This window comes from Agelaius phoeniceus, chromosome 3 (assembly GCF_051311805.1).
Source record: "Agelaius phoeniceus isolate bAgePho1 chromosome 3, bAgePho1.hap1, whole genome shotgun sequence".
Lineage (NCBI taxonomy): Eukaryota > Metazoa > Chordata > Aves > Passeriformes > Icteridae > Agelaius > Agelaius phoeniceus.
In genome coordinates this window covers 26,086,630-26,111,612 of record NC_135267.1, presented here as the reverse complement: position 1 = coordinate 26,111,612, position 24,983 = coordinate 26,086,630, and the positions used below count along the sequence as shown (strand labels likewise).

Genomic DNA, 24,983 nt, shown 5'->3' with positions numbered 1-24,983 from the left:
TCTAAAGAAATACTGCAGGGCAAAGAAAGCTCCTAGAGGAGCTGAATTTTTAAGCTTCCTTTGAAACAATATTTCTAATCCATTTGCTACTTGTAGATTTTTTTTCAGAAAATTACTTGTGTGTTGAACTCAAGCTCAGAAGATAGGATCTGAATGTTTGAGGAAGCTGTGTTGTATTTTTATATTATTCTTAAGGTTTTAAAACTCCTATAAAGCACAAAATTAACATATGTAAGCTTACTGCTGAGATGGTTGCTGTCATTTTGGCTGAGAGAAAGTTAAATATAAATAAAGCACATCACAAAACTGAAGTCGGAAGCAAAACTTCTGTGAATACACAGGCAATCAATTTTGTGGTAAATATGTTTTGGCAAGCACTACACCATGTGTAGTGAGGTGCTGTGTTGGGGGAGTATTTTCAAATCAAGTTTTGTGAACCATAATAATATGGAAAAGAGGGCAGAGGCCACGTGTTCCAGTGGGTACAGTGTTGGATTTGGAGACTGGGAAATGCAGTTCTGTTCTTGTTCCTTAATCTCAGTGACCATATATTGATGGACACCAAGTAATTTACCTTATTTTATGCATTAAGTAATATCTTCCTGAAATGCACTTTCAAATTTAATGAAATCTACATAAAGGAGAAACCTCTGTTTTTAACTTAGGATTTTCAGTGTAGCTCATGTCAGCTTCAAAATTGTGTAAAAACCACAAAACAAACGGAACTGAAAATAGAAGCCTAATAAAATAATTCTTTTAGCTTGTGTTTGGGGCTCAACTGATGTGGACTGCAGGATACAGGATATAGGAGGAGGCAAATGAGCCTTTGATACAGTTGCCTTTATTTGGGTATGCTAAAAATAATTGATTTCTGAAGAGAAAACTTTATTTGATGGTTCATGTTTTTTAAAGTTTAAAAATTAAAATTATTAATACTCTGGTAGGTGGTTTGGAGATCTGTTTGTTTAATGCCAAGAACTGTCACTCTGCAAATGAAATTTTCATCCTATTTCCTGAATTATTGTGTTAATAATATTGTCCAGTTAGAATTAATAACAAGCCTTGCCTCAGGATCAGAAGTGAATGAAAAGTAGCTTCTAATGAAACTTTAGATTTTACCATTTCTATGACTAGATATTTTATCTGCTTGTGAGATAAATCTGCATGGACATCATGACCCTCTATTTGTCAGGATTTCTTGGTTTGTAGAGATTGCACTGACAGTTTTGAGAGATGATGTTTGTAGCTCGAATATGATCCTCTACTTCCATGCATAGTTTTCAGAGATGAATGAGCAGTTATGTTATTGCTCTTATTGCTGCCCTGCCTTTATTATTTTATTCACTTGTCTGGTTTTACATTTGGATTGAGCCATCTGATGACCGTGTCATCTTGTGTACTTGCCCAGAATCTAAAACAATGGGGCCTGGTTACTAATTGGAGCTTTTGGATGCTCACACAATAGAGGTAATTAGTAATAAATGTACAGCTGTAATAGCAAGTAGTGTTCACAGTGGGCAGTGCAATGTGTGACAGTTAAGTTCCTGTGTTCTATCTCTAGTGAATGTGTTTGAGAAATCATCACTCTTTCTTTGCCTTTGTGGTGTTGCCCAGAGGCGTGTTCTCTATTCTGGTGTAAGTGCTTATCTCCTAATACCTTAATTAACTTCTTAAAATATAAATGGCCATGGTACATCGAAATAATATTCAGAAATGTGCTGTTCAGAAGTCCACAAGATTTCTCCATGAATGATTGTAGTGTCATCTGGATAAAACTTTAAACCTGACATTAAGCATATGAACCTAAGCTTTTTGTTAACTTAAGCAAACAAAAAACCTCAACCAACCAACCAGCTCAAATCCCTCATTAATTTATAAATTCAGTTTCACCAAAACCTTGCTTATCTCTTGCTTCTTGCATGTTTTCAATTATTAACTGCTCATAGAACGCTTCTGTTTTTCAGTCCATACTTGACCAAATTTTTTCCATCTTATGTTGGTAGTAATTAGAATTTTGGTAAATTCTGTTGTTTGGACCATATTCAAAGTTTTATTTCAATAGTTTATTAAATTGAGAGAGTAGAGGAGTTTTCAGCCATTCAGCTAAAAAAAACTCAGAAAAAAATTTCAAAATGAGACATATCTGGATCAGTTTAATGTCTTTCTCAAGCAGAGAACTTGTTCAGATTCTAAGTTAGAGAGGTATATTACCATGAGACCCAGACAGATGGGTTTTCATGAAAGTATTTCACTGTCCTGAGATGAGATTTTTTTTTCTATCCTCAAAGTCAGCATATGCTGCTTCTCAGCATCTCTCTGAAGTAAGATACAGAATCATAGAAATCATAGGATCATAGAATGATTTGGATTGGAAGGGACCACCCAGATCATCTAGTTATGAAGGAAGATGGCATGCAGAGAGGTATGCTTAACAAAAACTTTGTTTCCATACAGAATGCCCATGGGCTTTAAGAGGTCTGTTACATGGACTCGGCTGAAGAATTGCAGCCCAATTCTGCAGTTTTTGTCCTTGTGAAAGGAAAGTCTAAGATGTGGCCTGGTTTAAGTCCTGTAGCAACTAAGCTCACACATCCTGTAGCAGGATAGGGGAGAGAATCAGAAGGGTGGAAGTGAAAAAGACCAGGGGTTGAGATAAATATAAGGAAAAATAAGGAATTTTTACTAGTTCCCATTGGCAGGCATGTGTTTAGCCATTTCCAGGAAAGGTGGGCTTCATGATGCACAACAGTGACTTGGGAGAAAAACACCATAAATCCAAATGTCCCCTCTTTCCTCCCCCTCCTCCCATTTTTTATTGCTGAGAACAGCATCATATGGTCTGCGATATCCCTTTGGTTAGTTTACAGGTTTAAACTTTTAAATGTAAAAAAGTACTTTAAAAATATTTTTTAAAATAATATCTGTCATGATTACTTGTTTTTAACACTTAATATAAAACAAAATAATAGAGATTTTGAGGATGTACCTGTAATTATAATATCTTAACACTGCCTTTGCAGGTATATGATGCTGATTGATGGCAAGAATGAAGTTTATATGATTGATAGAGACAACTCCATTTTTCATGTATCCAACCTGGAGTTTCCGTTTCGTAAAGATCTTCGCTCACATCTAACAAACACTCTTCTAGATGGGGTAAGGAGCATACTGTATAATTATTGTAACTATTTCTGTGCTGTTTGCTTTTGTTCATAAACAGGGCCAAATTTTTAGGCCTGGATCGGTGAATCATAGGATTTCAGGAGGAATATAAGTTCAGTCACTGGCTGAATGTGAGAGTTGCATTTTGTAAGAAATTACTTACCTACAGAATAGGACTGATGACTGCTCTGGGGGGAGCTGTTTGTCTTTGAAATAAATGAAGGTATTGAGATGACATTCTCTGAATATGAGAGAAGCCTTGAAGAAAAATCTAAAAAATTATTGCAGAACTTATCTCTTCCTACAGCTTTATATTTTGAAATAGTAAACATGGTACATTTTATACAGCTTGTGGAAATGCTTGTAAAATTTGATAAAATTTTCATGACGTTTTGATGCACTTTTGTGAATTGATGTCTCTGTTTCTGTCACCTTTATTTTCAGCTGATCTGAACTTTTGAATGATTTAGAAATGGCTTAGTTATATTTGTTTAAGGCTAAAACATTTCTAAGTTGCTATGCTAATTTAAATTGTGTAAACTTGCTAATGAACTTTCTGAGCCAATTGTAAACCAAGCTGTAAAACATATAGATTTGTGTATTTAGAGGCTGGGCTGGTGGCAAACTTTTCACAACTGTAGCCACAAGAAGAAATTATTTCTTTCTTGACAGTCCCATTTCACATGACCAAGAGAATTTCACTAGCTCCTACACTAATAGATCAATGCAGTTTCCTTTTATGCAGTTTCAGTAGTATTGGAGACTCTCCATTGCTGTAACTCCTGCTTGATGAAGCATTTTTGTACCTGACATAGCTTCCATATTGATCCTCTGAAGCCCATTGCACTTTTCAGCCATATTGTCTTTATTAACTTTCTTTCCTTTCTCAGGCTCTTGTTGTCAGTATTCTACTTGAAATGTCACTTCTGTGAATGATGTGTCTTACTGAGCACACATTTACATGTGAAGCGTGTGTAAATTGAATCTGTGAGGATAATTACTGCAAGGAACGATGTACTGTCTCAGGGACAGAGAAGCAGATAATGGAATATTTTCCACCACCTCTGCTTCATTGAAAAATTGAAGAGCATAATGCAAGAAATGCCATGCTGTCAGCTCAGAAGTGGTTGCACAAGCTGTCGTGTCTGGTAGGAGCCTCTTCAGCCAGGCAGCTCCTGAATGATATACATACTGTTCTTGATGACATACATTAGGTTCCATGCTTTTGAGATAACAAGCCTGGTACTGCTGTTTTTTCCCCCTGCTACTTCTAAGGCTCTTGAGAAAGTAATGACTTGCTAGTGTCCATATGGTACAGGCCTAGGTGTTCTTGAGGGAAATGGCTGCTCTTTCATTTGTTTATTTAATTATTCTCTTTATTTCAAACAGATGTTTTAGTGAAGGTGGCTGATATGTATATGGTGGAAGACAGGGATATTCAGATAAGTGCATAATGTAGCTGTGGGGCATGGAAGAGGGTCTCTGATCTGGTGTGTTGTGTTCCCCAGATTTATAGTTTAAATCTCTTAAGAATGACTGAAGTTCTCTCAGGTGTGCAGGGCATAAACTATAACTTTGCTTAATTTGTGGTTCTGTAAAATTTTGACTGTTAATAGTGCATTTTGGTGTTTCACTTTATTGGAATAAAATCAGTCTTTAGTGTGGTTTTTTTTTTTTTCCTCCTACATTAATTTTTTAATAAAGTGAAAAGCAAAGTGACATGAAATGAACAAGTACTGATTGAATGAAGTACCCTGAGTTAGAACTAAAGCCTTTCAATGGATAAATACTTTTCATAGTACAGATTTCTCAATTTGTTTCGGTATGGTCAGTTAAATAAAAAGATGCTGCTGGAATAGGTTTTTTTTTCAACTGAAATTCCTTTTACAGGTTTGAGGATAAGACTTGCCTATTATTTGAAGCATCAGAAGAACTTAGCTTTGTAATTGAATATTTGTCTAATGTTGATGTCAAATGAAAATTTCCATGAATGATCCTTTATTCTAGATATATGTATGATTGATTTTATTTTATTTTTTAAGTCCATGGGAAGAAGTAGGCTTTTTCTCTTAACATAATTTGCTAATAAGTGCTTGAAGGGCTGTTGAAATTAATTCTTTAATTACAGGCTGAAGTAGTTCATACTTCCTGTCCTTGAAGTAGCTTTCTCTCTTTCAGGGAATGAAAGTATGGATTGAGGTGGTCCAATTGGTTTTGCTTTAGAATATTCTTAAAAATATGAAAAAAAAGGAAACAGAAAACAGAAATATCAGTGCCATGTAGCAAAATACTACTGGTTTTAAGAATACAAAAGATTAATATCCCCTAACATTATTTAAAATGACAGTATACATGAAACTTTCATAAAGGCAATTTCCATGCATTCAGGGATCTTTTAATTTGCTTTAAGGCCTGTGGTGTAAGCCTTTCATGTGGTTGTCTTTGAGAATTTCAGATGCATTTGTGGTTCATTTTGGGCTGAAATTACTTGCAAACAGCTCTTATGTGATCAGTGATGTCTTGGGTGATGACAGATCTGCACCACTCTGTGCTCATCTCCAGCTTTTCAGTTGCAATTGTTCAGTCATGGAAGAAAGTTTTCTGCAAAGCTCATTAAAGCTAATTTAAATTTCACCTACAGGTGACTAGTATGACTTACTCCTTTAGAAACCAAGTGTTTTGCATCCATAGTGCTATCTGAGGGAATGCACAGAGTTTTGTTCAAATGTTTCGGCTGTCATGCAAAAAAGCTAAATAGCTATTTTCAGGAGCTTTCTTGGCATTCTGCTTAGCTTTGGAACAGTTGAGTAGAAAATGCAGAGTCATCCTTAGGCCTGGAGTAACTTTTACAGTTTTAATACAATTTTAAAAACTATCCAATTTTTATATAAAATTCTGTTTACACTTGAAGACTGAAGAGGACCAGGAACTCCATAAATGGAGAGTGAGATAAAGATGGATTTATGTTTTTATGTCAGGAGACACCTTATCTATTTGTAAGCTGTCTCAGAATTTGCAGAACTTAAAACTTTTTGAGTTTGTGAAAGCTGGTGCAAAATAGATTTATGCAAAATAGACTTAAGAAAAAAGGCAAGAAACAAAAACTGTTTTCATTCCTGAAATTCAGCAGTGACTAGAATTGTGTTAAAGGTAAATGGATAAAGGATTAAGAAAAGGCACAGGAGAAAAAGGAAAAGCAGATATATTATTAGATCTGATTCCATACTCTGTGTCAACAAAAAAATACATTCTGCAAGTGGCTGGTAAAATTGGATCCTTTGCTTTTTGATTGAATTTTGGATTATTTTAAGTCTAAGTTACAATAGAGATGTGATTCAGGGAAAAAAGCCCCATGAGCTCTCAGTCCAGCATTGTTCTTCTGGTACTTGTCCAGCAAAAAGCTCTCAGCACTGTTTCAGGTCTAATATACTGTACAACTGTGCTTTGCAACACCACAGGATTGAGGAAAATAACACCAGCACAGTGTTGTCAGATTCTATTGCATTGATTGAACACTGGTCCTTGTTCTTCAGGCCCATGGGTTAAGTGGATACCTTAACCAGCAGCTAACAGACAAGAACTAATAGCAGAGGTAGCTTTGAATCACACAATACTGGCTGTAAATCTGCATGCAGTCTGTAGAAGGAGCTGTATGGGTGCAGGTGTGCCTTAGGGATAATGTTATGTTATATTAGCATGTCATGTGAGAGGGTTTGGGTTTAAGCTTTTAGTTATCTAAAAATTGGCTTAAATATAGTCTTATAGTACCAGGTTATTACTCAGGTCAGAATGAGTGAGTTTAATTGTGGTCATTTCACAAATACTACATTTCCCATCTTCTCTGAAGTTGTCTCTGGGCTCCATTCCCTGGTGTATTTTTCAATTCTGATAATTTCAGGGAAGATTCTGAAATCAGACTGTAAAATAATGATGTGTTAGAGCATTTCTAATCTGAACCATTCCCATGCTCACTTTACAGCTTTTGCCTTATGACAGTTGTATTGGTGTAACTAATGGAGCAGGCAATGTTGTTGTCATGATGGAGATGAGCAGTGCAGGAATTTGTCATCTCATCTTCTAAGGCATATTGTGCTATTGTTTTTTGCTCTGGTAGCTGGGATTTCAGTCAGGATGTCAAAGAGAACAGGAGGCAGGGGAAGAATAAAAGAAGGGAGGAGATGAGGAAAAAAGCTTGTTTGATCAGTAATAGAATAAAAATGTATACATGTCTGAAGTAGAGAAAAAGTTAAAAATAAACACTTCAAAGGATGTTTAAAAACAGTTCTTGGTCTTCTTTGTTGTATTTTTTAATCCTTCTTAAACTGAATATGCAGAGATTCATATTTTTAAAATTAGGCATAAAATCTTGTAATATCAGGCATTGAAATGTTTTCAGGGTTTTGCATACAAATGCTAACTTTGCATCAAAGCTGAGATTCTGAATATGCATACTGAGAAAGTGAGGCCTTAAACCCTAAGTATGTGCTCAATTAAATGTGTTCCAAAAAAGTTGTTTCACCTGCCAGTTCAGCTGAGAGTTAATGAAAAACAACGTCGTTCTTTTGTTTCACTGTAACTTTGTTATTTGTTTCATCTGGTTACTATCAGGAATTTCAGGTGGGGTTTTTTATCCTGGGTTTTTTTTTTTCCCTTGCATTATATCTTTACACCTTCTTCCAAGTTTGCATATCATGCCTTCTGTCTCTTGAGTTGTACCCATCTGTTCTTGTAGTTACAACATTTATTGCCAAAGAAGGCATTGCAGCATTGTGTCTGCTGTTCCTTTTAGAGCTCACCAGTGTCCTACCTAAATATTAGACACTAGCAGAATGGCATTTTGTTACATCACTTCTGTGCAGACCTTTTTTGCACAAGCTATTTGACAGTGCCTGTGACTAAATTTTTAGAGGGAAGATATTGTAATATTACAAAGGAATAGTTTCCACTCATTGGATTTATGTTTTTTTAATTTTTAATTTTAAAAAAGTAATTATGTGGAATGATGTGTAAGGTCAACTCAGGCAGTCATTCACAACACCTGTGGATGCTGCACATGGCTTTGAAATCCCAGTCTCCATCTCAGTGTTGTGTTCACAGAGGATGAAATTCTAAAATACTAAGTAGGTAATTTAGATTTCCCAGTGGCTTTTGGGAACAACATGTTCATGTCTTCTAGTTCAGTTTTCAATACTTCAAGCTTTATGTTTGCTTTAAACCAAATCTATGTTTTTACAACTGAACTGCTTGCTTATTTTTCAAAGCAAATTGTGGTTAGATGCTAGGTATAATTCAAGAATCTTGTTATTGTTGTGCAGACTGAAAATTAATCTTACATGAGTCAATCAGACTTTTTTGGGTTTATTTTGTAGCATCCATGGATTCTGAGAGAAATTAAAAGGTTGTAAGACATAAAACTAGCAAGACATTAACTAAACAAAAATAGAGTTGATGTAACGTTCTTTTTTTGGAATAATTCTTGAACTCCTGATTTTGCTTTCATCATGTCATAGTGAACTGTTTTCATGTTTTTCAGTTGTTTTATGTTGTTTGTGTGAATTTGGAATTTTAACTTTTAACTTTAATTTTTTTTTTGTTTTTAAAAAAATCTGTAGCTGATACAACTTATTTGCCAACAATCAGGTAGGGGAGGGAGGTAGTGAGAAAATGGATTGCATTTAGAGAAGTGGTTATTTCAGAGTTGTCTCTGGAAAACATCTACCAGTGGTTGGTTGTTACCATTTTCAGTCTTCATTGTTGATTCATCAAACTCTGTATACTATGTCTAATTCCTGTCATAGGAAGCCTGAGTTACAGATGTAACACCACCATGTAAGGAGTATGTATTTTTGCCTATACCATTAAGTTCAGGAAACACACTTGTGTTTGGATGTTGATCAATAATGTTCTTTCCCCACCTGGCCTGTTTTCAATCTGATTTGCTGGTACATATTGAATGTTAACTGGCTTCATGTGGTGCAGAGAGTGGCTGTGATACTTCTGTCCGAAGGAGCCGTCCTGTTTAGTCACAGTGCAACAGCGTTCAAGCAAATTGCAGCTCTCAGTGCTGCCTAGGACACTTCCAAAATTAAAAGATCCAACCTGAGCATAGACAATGAATGTGAATGCCTGTTTTTTACCTCCTCACTGTTGTGTTTCTGACTGTGGACAAGATTTCCAGTAGTGCTTTCTTGGCTTAGGATCACAGTTCTTACTGAGGTTTCTATAACTCATTATTCACTCAAGACTTTGAAAGCTGTGGGGAAACTAATGAATAAATGTTGCAAATCTGAATGAAAAGCCCTAGCCCAGCCTCCTGGTGTTCGTTTTGTTGAATGCTTAATGAGAGACTTTTAAGACCACAATATTATTTTTATAATCTTGACCTGTTGTAAAATTTTTTTTGTAATAAAGACGTGGCTGGTGTTTGCATCATGCTTGCAGGTATATGCATATATAAATGTGTCAACATTCTTCTTCTGTATTTATGAAAAAAATGCCAATGCTTTCTCTTTTCTTTTAAGGAAATGATCATCGACAAGGTTAATGGACAGGTTGTCCCGCGGTACTTGATATATGACATTATTAAGTTTAATGTAAGTACTTTCAATTTTATTGCTTATCATAAGTTACTAATTCTTACTTCAATTTTAATATTTTTTATATAAGTAAGAGCTTCAGAGTAAATATAAACACCAAAATCATTTGAGTATTTTGCATCTTGATAACAAGCGATGTATCAGAATTTAGATTGAAAGCAGCCTTACAACACATGTTGATTTATTTCCACTTGCTCAAGAAAAAATGGCCATTTGAAACAGTCTGCTAGACACTGTTGAAAAATTTCCCATTTCTACAGCATGTTTGAACTATTTAGGCAGTGAAATCAAGAGGGGACAGAGGAGTTAACCTGGTGTATTTGTTAGCAGAGCTTCACAGTACTTGTTGGGCTGCTCTGTCAACTCCTTCTCAAATTTCTGTTTGAAACCAGGCAACTGGTCCCCTGCTAAGTCCTCAACAGCAGGGTCTCCTGGTGGCACAGGCTGTAGGGAAAATGTATAATGAGGAGATATATTGCAGAAGTTGTGGAAAAGGAGAATAGAGAGTAGGAATAAAATCATTGGGTTCACAAGAAAGAGCTGTTAAACAGTACTGGAAATAGGAAACTTGTTTTCTATAAAACCAGCTTTCATATACAGTAAGGGTTTGAATATCACCAAGGGGCTCCTGCTGGTGTCATTTACAAACTTTTTTTGTTATTGTTTTCTTCATAGTAGCCCATATGGTATTGTTTTGGGTTTGCACATCAGCATGGAATAGTGCTGATAACACGGGGACGCTCTCTGTTATTGCTGAGCAGTGCTCAAGCCCTTGCATGGCTTCAAGCCCTTTTCTATTTCACTCTAATGCACCAGTGAGTAAGCTTGGGGTGCACAGAGAGTAGGGAAGGGGACACAGCTGGGCCAGCTGACTCCAGCTGACCCAAGGGACATTCCTTGGCATGTGATGTTGTACTGTGCATATAAAGCTGGGGGAAGAAGGATGTTTGTAGTGGTGGCGTTTGTCTTCCCAAGTCACCATTATGTGTGATGGAGCCCTGCTGCCCTGAGGATGGCTGAACACCTACCTGCTTATGGGAAGTGATGCTTTGCTTTTTTTGCATGTGCAGCTTTTGCTATAGCTTTGAAACTCTCTTTATCTCAAACCCTGAGTTTCCTCATTATACCCTTTTGATTCTTTCCCCTCATGTTATTCCAGGGGGGTGACTGGCTGTGGAAGGCCTAGCACCTACTGTACTTAAACCACAACAATGTGTTAAATTTAGTTAAAATAGCCCATGGAGAAAACACTGGTGTTAATGCTTCTGGAAAAACAAAATTATTGTTTCAGTGCACCTAACAGGACAAAAGCAGTATTAGTAGACCAGAGGACATTTCAGCCTTTCTAAACTACAGTTGACTCTGTAGTCTTCCAGTCTTGAGTAAAGTACTACTCAGCTCAGTCACTCAGTGTAAGTGGGAATTGCAAGTGTAGGCATGGTACCAGTCACCAGAAATTACTTAGGTATTCTTGGAAGCATAGTCATACTGTGACTTAGGACAGCTGCTTTTAAAAGGAGTAGTTTGTGGGGAAGATGTGTTAGATTAGGACTAGAAGCTTTTTGTTAACACATTTTAATTCTGTATCTGGATGTCCTTTCTCTAGCCTTTTCTGAAAAGTAGGTGTTAGTTTCCTGGATCCCTCCTACCATGAAGACTTTTCCCTAAGCAAGATTTCCATGTACTCTTCTGAAAAACACAGTCTTTTATAACCACTCATGGGCTCTTATTTTTTCTTTACATCTTCTTACCTGCTGTGGTTCCATGTTTATTAACCTTCATGTGTTGCCTTCTCTCTGCTCTCCTTTTAAGTCTAACTTGCCATTCACTCTGTTACATTTCCTTTGAAGTAAACATGTAATGTTAGAAGTGTACAGTCATTCAGTTTGGGATGTGCATACAAAAGTGCACAATAGCACTTTTCAAAACTCGTAATTATTTTGGTTAAGCTTTGTTTTGTGGTGGAAGGGGAGGAAACCCTCATTTGTAGTGAAGTGTTCGGACTTAACATAATGAATCCCGCTTGGCAAACAGGAAAAATCATCAGTAGGTTTCCAGGGGATTGCCAGTGTTTAAGAAAGTCTTCTTTTGAGCAGTGTTTTGTTTTGTTTGGTTTTTAAGAGCTGTGGGAATGAGAGGGGGAGCTGGTTACCATGTAATACTTTTTTAAAGTCAAGGACAAATTAAGATAATGTTATCAGTATGAGTACAAGCAGGGCTTTAGCTGCAAGAAGTAATTAACAGTGGCCCTACTATAAAGATTAAAAAGTACAGCTGTTTTTAGGTTAATTTTAGAAGCTTAATTATAAAAATGGGCACCCAAGGATGTTTGGCTTGGCAAGAAATGATCAACAGAATTTTATCACCAAGAGAGGTAAATGTAATATAACTTGTAAATGGTAAGAAAGGGTCAGTTCCTATTTAAGTTGTGTAAGTTAGGGTTTTGTTCATTTTTTTAGCAGATCTTCAAATAAAATAATTAGACAAGGTACCGGTCCTGTTCAAAAGCAAAACATTCCTCCCCAGCATCCAAACAAACAACCCTCAAACTCCAAAAATTCCCCAAAACAGAGATTGCTCTGGAATTTGGCAGTTTGTTTTGATTTGGGAAGCAGTTGAGTCTTGAAGGTGAATGATGGAGTTACTGTATTGCTGTTCATCATGAGTTACAAGATTTGCAGCAAGTCCCCTGTCTCACCCTCCACAGGACTCAGCTTGCTCTGCTCTGGGAGATGCAGCTTTGCAGTTGGGGAAATGCACATTCAAACCCCATTGATAAACACCTTTGCTCAGGCAAACCTCATCTTTTAGTCAGGTCTCGTGAACTAGGATATTTTTAGCTGAGCTTATTCTCAAATGCTTGACCTATTTTGCTAGCTAAGCATTGCAGAGTTTTCTGGCTTTGTCAGAATATTCCTTCTGAAATGTTGCATTCATAATGCAGAGAAAGTGAGTGGATAAGCACCTACCTGTTACAGATTTTAATCTGTGTTGTTATTGGTGAGGCTTATTGTTACTTGCTTTTTGATTTTGCTGTAATGTGTCAGGAATAAACTCTAGCAGCATTCTAGAAAGAAACAAAGGGAGCTAAGAGAATAGACTGACATACATAGTGTGTATTTGGCAATGGATGTCTATACAGAAGAGTCTTAGAAGGAAGGGAACATAAAAATTTTGTTTCAGTGGTTGGGAGAAACCTATACTTGAGCTCTTGAGCAAAACCTGTCAGTTGGTTTTGTTGTCTCTTTCCGTGATAAATTTTGTATTGAATTCTGATGCTTATTGTGTATAGCTGCTGCAAAAGTCTGTCTTCAAGGATGCTGATAGAACCCTTTGACTATTTCTTTGAGTTACTGTTTCTGTGACATCTAGTTCCTAAAAGCTTGTAACATTCCATTTTGTTGCAAGAGATGTTTGTGTCAAGAAAAACAAATGATTCTTCAGATTTAAAAAGATTTTTTATTGTAATTTTCTTCATTCTGAAGCATGGCATTGATTGTTATTAATAGCACCTCAAAATATGACATTGCTGTCTCACTGCTTTCATCTCACCTGCTAAAGTCAAATTCATAGAAAGAAAGCTGTCTCCTAGTGAAATAAATGTGCCTTTCGACCTTTGTGAGCTCCACACACAAGAAATCTGGATTTTTCGTATTCTTCTGAACATAAAAGGCTAATAGACTCCTTATAGTGTTTAGTCTTAATGAGTACAGAGCTAAATCCCTGCAGTGCATGTTGCTTTTCAGCTTCTTGATTTGTGTCTGTGTGTGGTTGAGTCCATCATTATAGTAACTGCAGCTGTATAGCTACAATTTCAAATTTGGTAGATAATTTGGTGGATAATTCTAATAGAACAGAGGAAGCTAACAGTAGAATAATTAATAGCCCCAGAAGCAAAGGCAAGCAAATCCAAATTCCTTTTCATCTGAAACAGTCCACGAAAGAATGTGACTTCATTCTCCTGTTATCTTGGAGACAGCTCTTCCTGAAAAGCCTTGTTTTGAGAAGCCTTTTCTTAGATAATATTCAGTAGTTACTTGTAAATGTATGGACATTAAACTTAAGCAACTATTTTTTTCCTTAGTTCGGTAACAAACAGTAACACTGGCATGATGTAGGATCTAATTAATGCATTCTTAGCAAAGATGCTGAAAATGAGTACAACTTTCCTTTTCCTTTCTAACCCTGGCCTTTAAATTTTTAAACTCTAGCCAAGTTTTTGTGAGACCAGATTGCAATGGTAAGAATAGACTGAATGCTTGAAAAAGAATAATTATTTGAATGCTTAGAAAGGAGATAATTCAATGCACAAAGTATTAGCAAATTTAATCAAAATTCTAAGTTAAGATCAAGACTTCTTTAGGTGTCATTATGTGTAGCAATGCTGTTGCTATTGATAACATTTGCCATGGTAAACAGATATCCTGGTCATAAATCCTGCTCAGAGCCAATGTACTCATTGAATTAATGCATGAAAAAATGTTTGTTTTACATCCCTGTAAAACATTACCATGTCTGACTTTTCTGTTACAAACCTCATTTTAAAGCAATGTAAGGCTGACAGTCCATGCTGTCTCTCACTTATTAGCCTATTAACCTTATCTTAAACTTATACTGTGAAAGTTTTGAAGGCACAATTCAGAGATGCAAGTGGTTAATTGCATCTCTTCTGTGACAAGTGTACCTGGCTGCCAATCACCTGCCCTTAATTTTGATTCTGAATTCTTTTCAAATGGTATCACCTGAAAATACTTTAACATTTACATTTTAAAACATTTAAACATTTAAAATGCTTTTGTTTCTAACAGTACTAATAGAACTCTGAACAGTAAGTGCACTATGGGTATTCTTGCTCTTGAGCCCTTTAGATTATTTCTAGTGAAGACTTATCTAACAAACACCCAAATGCTTGTACTGGTGCTTGTGCTGTGTGTTATGTTCTCAATATGTATCACCTCATTCATTCATGGCTCAAGGCTATCAGGTAAATGAAATACAGAGCATCCACTCAGTTCTGTCTTGCTTTGCTTTCTGCTGTTCAGTCTGGGAGAGATGCATTAAGTTTGCTTTTTCTTCCTCCTCCAGTTTTTATGATGCTGTTTATGGAGAGCAAGGGTAGCCTGCTCAGATAATGCATTTGAGTATCCTGAAATTACAAAAGGGCAGCATTTTTACAGTATAGGAAGAGCAGCAAATGGTGTCTTATAGGGTAGAGAATCAACACAGTAAGGGAGTGATGCTGCAGAAGCTTTTGGGTCTGTGAAGTAGATTGACATATCATAGCTAGTTGTCATTTTAAAGTCTTTCTTGCCTTATCCCCTTCCCTGTTGATCACCTTTTATCTATCATTAAAAACCTGACATGTACATCTGAACACCACAATTTGAAAATCTTCTTATTTCTTTGGTAAACTTTCAGACAGCTACCTTGTGCTTGCTTCACTGTTACTCCTTGTATTTCAGTAAAATGCACAGCAACTGAAAAGTAACATTTCTGTTCATTTTTGCATCCCTTTAAAAAAAAATTTCCTTTGCTGTGATGCATGCAAAATTTAGATTGTTCGTGAAGAGTGATAATTAGTACATGCTGACCAGGATGTATTTGCTGTTTTCATGCTCTTCTTTTTTTATCTAACAAGCTACATGTTGTTGGGGAGCATTCTCTAGTGTTGTAATTAGCTTGAAGCTTGACTGTTTTACTTGCTGGTTAGATTGTGTGAAAAAAAAACCCCAACAACCATTTATTTCTTTCTTTCCCTTACATCTATTACTTTTATCCTCCTTTTCCCAACCCAGAGGGCACTATGGATCACAGTGAAGGTGGTTTGTTTTCCATATTTTCCAAAATAAGGCTTAATAAAGTATTACATAAAGTGAAAGGGAGTTAATTAAATTCTCTCATGCCTGTTTTATTCTCAGAATATAAGTGTTCTTATACCTCAACATGAAGCACATCTCAGCAGAACCTTTTGAAAGGCGCATTATCACTAACTGTCAGGGGAAGAGACAGTGTTGCTCCTGGGAGAGGGATACAGGACAAGTAGTTCTCCAAGAATAGCTTTAGAAGTTACCATGATACTAAATCCTTTATATTTTTCAGGTGTTTGTGTCTTTGTTGTCTGTACTCTTACTTGCTTACCCTCATGTGATACTTTTTCAGCAACTTGCTGAAACTTGCTATAAAAAAAATACAAAGTCACACCTGAAAGTTTAAGTTGGGTTGTAAATGAAAATAACTGAGATATTTTAAACCTGAAATACAGTTTGAAGAATGAAGTCCAAAACCAATTATTTTTTCCTTAGGTTTCCTTAAAGAGCTTTTCTCAGTATCTTTGTTAAACAATTTTCTGCTTCTCAAGATTTGCACATTTAAAACCCGTCACTTTTTATCTTCTTTTTTTCTTCTTACACTACCGAAACTTATGATTAAATAGAAAAACTGTGTCCTTCTCCAGCTCACAGGTTATGACACTCATTCCCATAGGTACAGCCAAGTGGACTTAAATCCAGCTTCTGTCTCAAGCAAATATTCAGATCTCTCAAAAATATGGCAGTAATCACAGCTGAAGTGGAAGGTGTGAAAAACTTTACAGTGGGGCAAGTTTTCCACTTGCATTATCATGTCCAGTTTTCTAAGTACTGGCAATGAAGTCTCAAACAGGGCTTTTCTTTTCTGACGTATTTCAAAACAAAAAATCTGTAGGCAAAATAGGGTATTGGGGAAATGTCACATGGAAGCAGTGAGTGTTCCAATGTTGTAGTGTCTTATTTCCCTAACTTAGTTTTAATTACTCCTTTTTTACAATTAATCTAGCAACAATATTTCATTTTTTCAGCTTTCTCCCTGTCTCTTCCCATCTTTTTCCTGTTTCTAGGGGAAAAGAACTAAAGAAAAAGAAAAAGTTAATCAGAAGGATGTAGCAAATATAATAACTGTATATTTCAGGATTGTTTTTAGGAGGTTGAAAGCAAGACCTCACTAATATTTTCTTTTTCATGCCTAATTGGGAGAGAATTGGGATTATTCAGTCTGGAAAAGAGAAGGCTTAGGGAAGACATTATTTCAGCCCTCCAGTACCTGAAGGGAGCCTAGAACAGATCTGGAGAGGGACTTTCCACAGAGGCCTGTAGTGAAAGAACAGTGGGGAATGGATTTAAACTGGAAGTGGGCAGGTTTAGATGAGATAATAGGAAGAAATTCACTGTGAGCTTCGTGAGGCACTGGAGCAGGTTGCCCAGAGAAGTTGTGGATACCCCCCTAGAAGTGTTCAAGGCCTTGCTGGATGAGGCTTTGAGCCATCTGATCTAGTGAAAAGTGTCCCAGCCCATGGCAGGGGATTGAACTGGATGATCTCTCTAATGTCTCTTCAAACCCACAACATTCTATGATTCTAACATGTTTGAATAGCCTGACTGACTGCTATGGTCTAGGAGAGAATGTGAATGCTGTAATTTCATCCTTTTAAAAATATTTCTCTTATTTAAAATAAATATGAAGAAGAATATAATTTTCTCTTGGAATGAGTATTACATTTTCATTGTTTCTTACTCATAAACTAACCATGTCTACAATGAACTAGATATCTAAAGACAGATTGTGTACTGAAATGATAGATATTTGCAAGTCTTCAGGTGTTACAAGCTTAATTTTTAGTTCTATCATGGTTTAGGCAACGTAGGTGGTTCCTTTTCTAAGATAGTCGTTGTGAATAAGTGCTGATTGTACTACTATTTCCCCCCTCATTTCTAGTTTTTACAAGACTTCATACTAACTGTACTAGACAGTCTTATTTTAAATACCATGAAGTGATTTATATTCTAAAAACACTAGTGCCACAATCTTTTCAAGTATGAAATGGCTTGAATAATGTTTTCAAGATGAAGGAATTTTCCCACAGTTCTTTAATTCACTGCAGTGATAATTCTTTCTCATAAAGACAGCTGTGTGAAAACCCAGCAATAGCTATTCCTATGAAGAGTCATTGTGAGTGGCTGATAGAAAGGAAGAAAGTGTGAGGAGAGTAGAAGTAGAAAGAGAAAATATTGACTGCAACACATACTAGGTGGTCCAATTAAGGTAAGAATACCTCCATACTACATGCAGCACAAGCACTAAGAAAAATAATTAGAAAAAACTGAAGCACTAAAATCCTGTGTTTGACTTTGAAGATAGCCTAAATTCAGTGTAAAATAAATTATTAAAACTTATATTCCCATATGCAGTGTTTTTGTGTGTAAATATCCCATGGTGATAATGACACATCTATTTTATAATTAGGGTTTTTTAGAGCTATGACTTTTCCTTCTGTAATTGAAGTGGGAAGTTCATCTACTCAAATTACCTGAGGGGAGGCAACCAGTCTAGACAGAACAGGATTCCTTTTCGTTTTAATAATTTACGTCCGAGTAAAATTCCCTTATTGAGTTCTGGTTTTTAGGGCTCAGAAGGATTTCTAAATGAAGTCACTGTGCAGGCAATCAATGAATTTGACTGAGTTGTTTGTTCTCTGAAAATAGCAACTACTAAGCTTTCAGTGCCTAACTGGAGCTTTGTTTTCAAAAGGGAGAGCTTAGGTGTTGATCTGTGCTACATGCTTGTTTTCATAATTCTGCCTCTTTATTGCCAGTATTGGTGATGAGAATCATCATTCAGTCACTTCAACAGATTGTAAATATTCTGCTTTGTATACGTTACCTTTATACTGGTGGTGCAAATTTATCATCCAGTTTCAATTACAGAGTTTTATGGTTTTTATTTTGAATTTGTTTAAAGTTTTGAGCAATCCAAGAAGAGTAAAGGACAGAGCAATGGTTGTAGTACAATCTACTGTTTCTGTTTTGGTCATGTCTGTTTTGTCACAGTTTTGACAGTCCTGCTGTTTTGTTCAAGTTATGTTTACTAATAAAAAAACCCCATGGAGCTATATTTGTATGTTCTGTTAGACCTTGGTGTTGTCCTTTGGCTACTAACTTCTTTCCTTTGTACATTTTAAAATTTATTTTCAGTGATTATTTTTTAAGGAAATACCAGTAATTTAATACATGTCTCAAGCAATATTTTTAATAGGTCTGATTCTTCAAACTATTTTTGTTCTGTAGTAAATCAGAGCAATATTCCATTGTAAAAAACAGCAATATATAAATTGTAATCATGTTCCTGCAGCACAGTGGTCGTATTATTACAATTGAAACAGTATTTCGCATGCTATATTTATTGATGCTAAGATAAACTTTAGAAGTCTTTTGAAACTGCTGAATTCCTTGCCCTTGTCATACATGTTTTGAATATTTGAGTGAAAAAATTTAGAAGACCCCCCAAAATTTTAAAGTTAGATAACTGCCAAAATTTTAAAATGAATTTTTAGATTTTATTGATTGTCATGCCTTTTGCCTTTTAGAAATAAAGAACTTAAGGGTCATATTTCTATAAAATTTTTCTTTTTTCTGATACTTTACTTTTAATCCTGCTTGAAAAAGAAAACTTCATAGGAAATGAAAAAAGCCTTTTAGGCATTGAATGTAGTAATAATCTTATTTGGAAACTCAAACAGTACCTTTGGATTGTTTGTATATAAAGCTGTGTGTACAGAAAAAGCAGCATTTATAAAACCATGATCAGAAGAAATATGTGCCAGATCATTAATATAAAACTAAAAAGATTAGACTGCATGGTCTTCAGCAGTTGGGAGAACTAATAATGGGCTTTCATTGGGAATACAGATGTCAGCTGTGGGTGCCTTGAATTGTCAATAATAACGTTAAACACAGGGTAGAATATCAGGCTGAGCTTATTCTTTATTCTTCTCTCAAAATCATTAAAGCTAAGACAGTTGTGACATATGTTGTGCTCTGGCTCAGTAAGTGAAGACGTGCATGGACGTATATCTGTGTATGTGTGCTGAATTATTCATGTCTCAGGTACTGCTCTGGAGAAGCAAATGGAGCATGCTTTGCTGCTGGGTACACTTCAGCCATATCTCATGGAGGAAAAGAAGAAATATTCTCAGTTTATCCTGGCCATGCTGTTTATCAGCTGTGTGCAGAGGCCCAGGCGTTATTCTTTTTGCTATAGCTGCATTGTGGAAAAAAACATGTAAATACCAAAATCAAAGATGAAGTACATTTATGGAATTTGGTGCCTGTGTAGCATGGTGTGTTCATTGCATCCATCTAGCTAAAGGACTTTGTAATGTAAGGCTTATGGAATTTGCTGAGCTGTGGCCACAAGGGGCCAGGGAGACACAGGGGAAGGGAAACTCAAATGTGTAGGGTGATGGTGGTAGATCCTCAGGGATACCTTTTTCCTTGTGGAGGGAGAGGCTGGATGTGCAACAGAAATCACATTAGCCTCTTATCCCTGACTCAGCCACTCCTGCCATCTTGCTGATGCAGTGACCTGGGGTTTGAGTTCCTCAACCTGATGTAGCATGAGGTTGTGACTTCAACATGAGGTCTCTCTGAACTGGATGGAGGGCAGGAGCACAGCCTAACACTTGTCCAAATTCTGTCTTCTGGCACCCATTTGGAGCATTGTTAGAGGGACCAGTCTTGTTGGGTGGTTGGGCTTTTTTTGGTGGTAACATTTTTTAATTTTCTTTTTTTTTCCTTTGCTTTTTTCTAATCTCCATTCAGCAAATAAATTGCCTTCCCCCATCTGCTCAAGACAATGGATATTAAATAAGTTGCAGACCCTGTTTTTCAGTGGTTTAAATCCATTTATTTTTGTGATTCTTATGTGACTTGTTATGTATGATTTCTGTTGAGAAGTTAATTTGAAATAACTGGAGTTTAAATTTAGAAATGTTGAGTCCTGGGTGGATTTCAAAGTTCAGTAGAAATTTCATCTTAGGTTTTGAAGTTGTGTGGAGGATGTTTTAGCATCAAAACCATATTTTGCAAGCCCACTCCATGCTGTGACCTTAGTGCAATGCACAGAGTTTCAACAGGTGAAGAAAGCTCGGCTACTTGAGGAAGAGGTGTTGATTCAACAGATGACTCTTCTGTTAAGGCTTGTCTAAATGATATTTTGCTTTAGGATACATTTTATTTACAGTGAGAGGGAAGTGTAACTTTCTAGCATAGGTAGGAGATACATGCTACTTGTTAATTTTGTTTTACCCTTTGCTAACACACTTTAGGCTAAAAACGTCTAGAACAGGAATTATCATTTTATGTTCTTCAGTAACTAGGCTGTCAAGCAGTAGTGACCCTCGTCCTTCTCAGACGAGTAAAAACCTACATATTGGAATAAGATCTTAATTATCTGAATGCTTAAGTTAGTGAAACATCTGTATTGCCTAAAACATGCTATTACTTAATGCCTGGATTTAGATTATATATGCATCAATGTCTTGGTTTTCGACAATTATTAAATGTTTGCTTTATACACTAAATAATCTCTTCCTGGTTTTGTCAAGGTCTCTGAATTATTTATTACAGCCTACGTTGCCCTCCTACTTATTTGTTAAAGCTAAGAATTTTATCACTTCAAGATTTTGGCTATGTCTGGGATAAATGTGTTGTATATTAGCAACACCTTTTTGTAACTATGGGAAATGTCTAATAACAAAGAAAGAGCCACTCTCCTACAATATTGCTTTTATTCGGTATGTCCTTGAGTTAAATTCAATTATGTGCTAATTTTCTCATTGCTAATGTCCTGTGCTTTTGTAAGAATGAAATACTCTTTAACTTCTTAGTTTACTAGCCTGATGAAGTAGCTTGGCAGCATTGTCTGTGTTTTCCTTTCTCATATGATCTTACGTCAACCTAGCTTTGACCTTTATTTGATGGAACCTAGTGGTAATATACCCTTCTATTTAACAAGCTTTAAAATAGAAATATATGATTGGCAGAACTGCAGGAAATAATTAGTTCCAAGTAGATGAGAAAAGTGAAAGGAATATTTTAAGGAAAAGAAAGTGATTCAGCTGGTTTATGGTCCATATGAAGTTGCCTCAGCTTTTAATTTAATTGTTTATGGATGGGAATATAAATTACTGTACAAAACCATTTTTTGAAGGAGTCATTGTAAAAAACCTTTCTAAATAACCTAACTGCTTATTGGCTTATTGGAAGCTCAAATGTATGAAATATTAATTAGCTAATTTGCTTTTTCAGACCTACTAATAAAATGTGGCTGAGTGGAAAAGATACCATAGGGAAGAGAGCATGTGCACTAGATCTTGCTGAAATCTACCTAGAGAATTATGGGGGTTCTTTGAAGTGATAAAAAATATATATACACATTTCCCAGGAAAGAATTCTTAAATCAGTTCTTCAGTCAGTCATTACAGGGGTTGAGATGTGTTTTCTGTGTTTTAATTACATGTACAAACCAGGGCAAGCTCAGTCGCTGTATAGATGAATACTCAAGTATGCTATACATAGGGGTAGAAAAAAAGGAAGGAAGAAAGAAGGAAGGAAAGATTGATTGATTGATTGATTCTCCAACATTTTGTCTGTGGCACTTAAAAATCTGTAGATCATGCATCTGTATGCTGTGAGAAGTGAATAAAGAGTGAACCACTCTCCTTCCCCTTGGATTTTTCCATACTCTTGATTTTCCATTCATTTGAATGGCTCCTTACTGATAAGACCTTCATGTTTGAAAGGAGGACAGCACTGAAGGCAGCATTAACAGCCAGCTAAGCTTTCTTCTTCACAAGCATGGATCAGTGAACAGAGATTAGGAGACATTTTACCCCTGGTGTCTGCCACAGGCTTTGTACAAGATGTGCTTCCCCACAGAGGGATGGTGCCTGGGCTGCCTGCTCTTACGTAGACTGAAGCAGAGTCCTAAATGAAAGTGGTTGTGAGTTACATGTGGTATGGGAGCAATACATAATTCTTAAAGCTGTTGCCATGAACATCTGAGGACTTATGATGGAGGTCTAGTAGGTTCTAATGCTAGCAAAGAAATATAAGACAAGCTTAATGCTGCTTTGGGAACAAGAAATGTCAAAGGTTTTGGTGAAAGACAATACGATTTTGGAAAGAACTGATTAAATTCATGTTATTTAAATAGGCACTTGGTTTTTCTCCTAATTGAGATACCTGTTCAGATACTTCTTGCTCTCTAACCTTTGTGTGCCTCATCAGAATGTCATTGTGCCCTTTTTTTTTGGCTTTCTTTCCAGTTGACCAGTTCAGATCCTCTCTGAAGTGTGTTGGAGCAGTGCTCCTTTGAGTTGCCTTTAGTGCAGGAGGTACCTGGTAGCCAGTTCTTCTGCTCAGCTGTACTCCTGCCACTGATGATTTGAGTCCCATGTCTCTCCAGTTTCCTTTGCTCATTGCTTTCAATTTTCGAAGAATTCTTGTTTGCAAGCCAAGGCTCTTGGGATAAGCTCTGTGAGCTTATTCCCTATAGGCCATGAAAGGAATGGGTTTTGAAAATGATTTTCTTGTGTGAATGGGGTGGCAAGATGAGGGATGATCTCATGTAAAAAACTTTCTGTGCTTAATCACACTTGTAACAGTGCAAATCTATGAGTTTTGTGTCTCATTGCTGTGAAAGTGACACCTCTGCTTGAAATGAGCATTAGAATTTATTAGTTGACAGTTGCTTGTTTTGTTCTAGTGATATCCATAGCATGTTTTCCTCACCATCTAATGCTCAAAACATAATGAACTCCATTACAAGCCGTTACTAATCTGACAAATGCGCATTTTGAATGCTCATACTGATCTGGTGCAATGCACCAAATGTAGAAAGAGCAATGTAAAGCTGCTGGTTTATTTCAGATCTTGAAAGGTCAGGATATGCTGCTGAGGCTTAGTGAAGGATTTTACTGCCTTTTTGTGACTGAGCCCTCGAATATCTTGCAGGTTTTTGTAGCCATTGTTTATTGGCACATTTTCCAACTGCACCTATTGTTCTCTTTTCTATGGCAGAAAAATGAACATTAATTAATGTTTCTTTCAAGGCATAAATATACTGCACTTAGAGCAAGGCATTCACTTAAATGTGTAAATCTCATTGCTTTGTCATTAAAAGTATTGTGAACAAAATTACCTAAATGACTTCAGAGGAAAGCTATGTGGAGAAGTAGAGCTGCCATATAAAAGCTATAATTAGGGAGTATTTAAATTATTTTGCTTAACTTTAAAGGTATTTGGGTGTTTAATTCATGTATGCTTGAATGCATATTACAGATTTCTAGCTTTCTTTGAACTTTGATTTGGTTAAACCTCTTATAACCTGGGAAAAAATGTTTGAAAATCACACATTTGGGAAAAAATTTAGTAACTTGATAATTCTTCTATGTATCTGTAGTTTTCTATGTATTTTGTTAGGAAAACTTAAATTGTTCAAATAATTTGGTGTTTGATTTTAATACTGATTTTTGTAATTTGGCAGGGACAGCCTGTTGGAGACTGCGATTTTAATGTTCGGCTTGCGTGTATAGAGAAAGAGATTATATTTCCACGACATGAAAAGATGAAAAGTGGTCTCATTGACAAAGCACAGGAACCCTTCAGTGTTCGAAACAAACCATTTTTTGACATCTACACTTCCAGAAAGGTAAGCTTGATTTCAGTTGTTCTATGTTGTGGTACTGGAGTCTGTATAACAGTGGTAGGTATAGGTTTTCCCTCAGCATTTTTGTCGTGTCTTCCAGTGAGTTCTTTTGCTAACCAAATCTTCAGCAATTGTTGTGGGGTGACTGGCAGCTTGGGATAATTCTGAAAAGTGGAGTTTTTTGGTTTTATTACTTTTCTTACGCTTTTAGAAAATAGTTTTTGAAAATATCAATAAATCTAAAATACCAAGTAAAAGTTTAGGGACATTGCAATCTGCATTTGAGATGATTGTGTTTCAAATACAGTTCAGTCAACAATTTTTTACCCTAATGTATTGCCACCACCTTAAAAGCATCTTTGAGATATGAATATCTCTATGCTTTTAATTTATTGGGGTATTTGGGGTTGGTGTATGGCTTCTTTGCTGTTTATTCCTTGGATATTTTTTTGTTTGTTGGTTTGAGGTAGGTGTTTTAAGTATCAGTCATGACAGACTCTGAAGCCTTCTACATTTTGGAGTTTAGGTTACACATTTTTCTTTTTGTACAATGTATGTTATAGGGTATTTTTGTCCTCATTTAAATCAGTCTTACCTAGTAAAATATGTTCTTTTTACTACTCTTAAAACAGAAAGCTTCTTAGGCTTGAATCTGATCATTGTTTTCAATAAGCAAGAAGTTTTATGTAAATTTTTGAGAATTGT

The 24,983-nt window shown here is 36.1% G+C and overlaps 1 protein-coding gene across 1 annotated transcript in view; it reads left to right on the top strand.

Annotated features, from left to right (window-relative positions):
- The window catches only part of RNGTT (RNA guanylyltransferase and 5'-phosphatase), a 171,945-nt gene that overhangs the window by 39,376 nt on the left and 107,586 nt on the right, over nucleotides 1-24,983 (top strand). Inside the window, exons 9-11 of the mRNA XM_054630086.2 lie at nucleotides 3,021-3,156; nucleotides 9,684-9,755; nucleotides 24,117-24,281. Coding sequence (XP_054486061.1) covers nucleotides 3,021-3,156; nucleotides 9,684-9,755; nucleotides 24,117-24,281 — 373 coding nt within the window. The remainder of the gene's footprint in view (nucleotides 1-3,020; nucleotides 3,157-9,683; nucleotides 9,756-24,116; nucleotides 24,282-24,983) is intronic.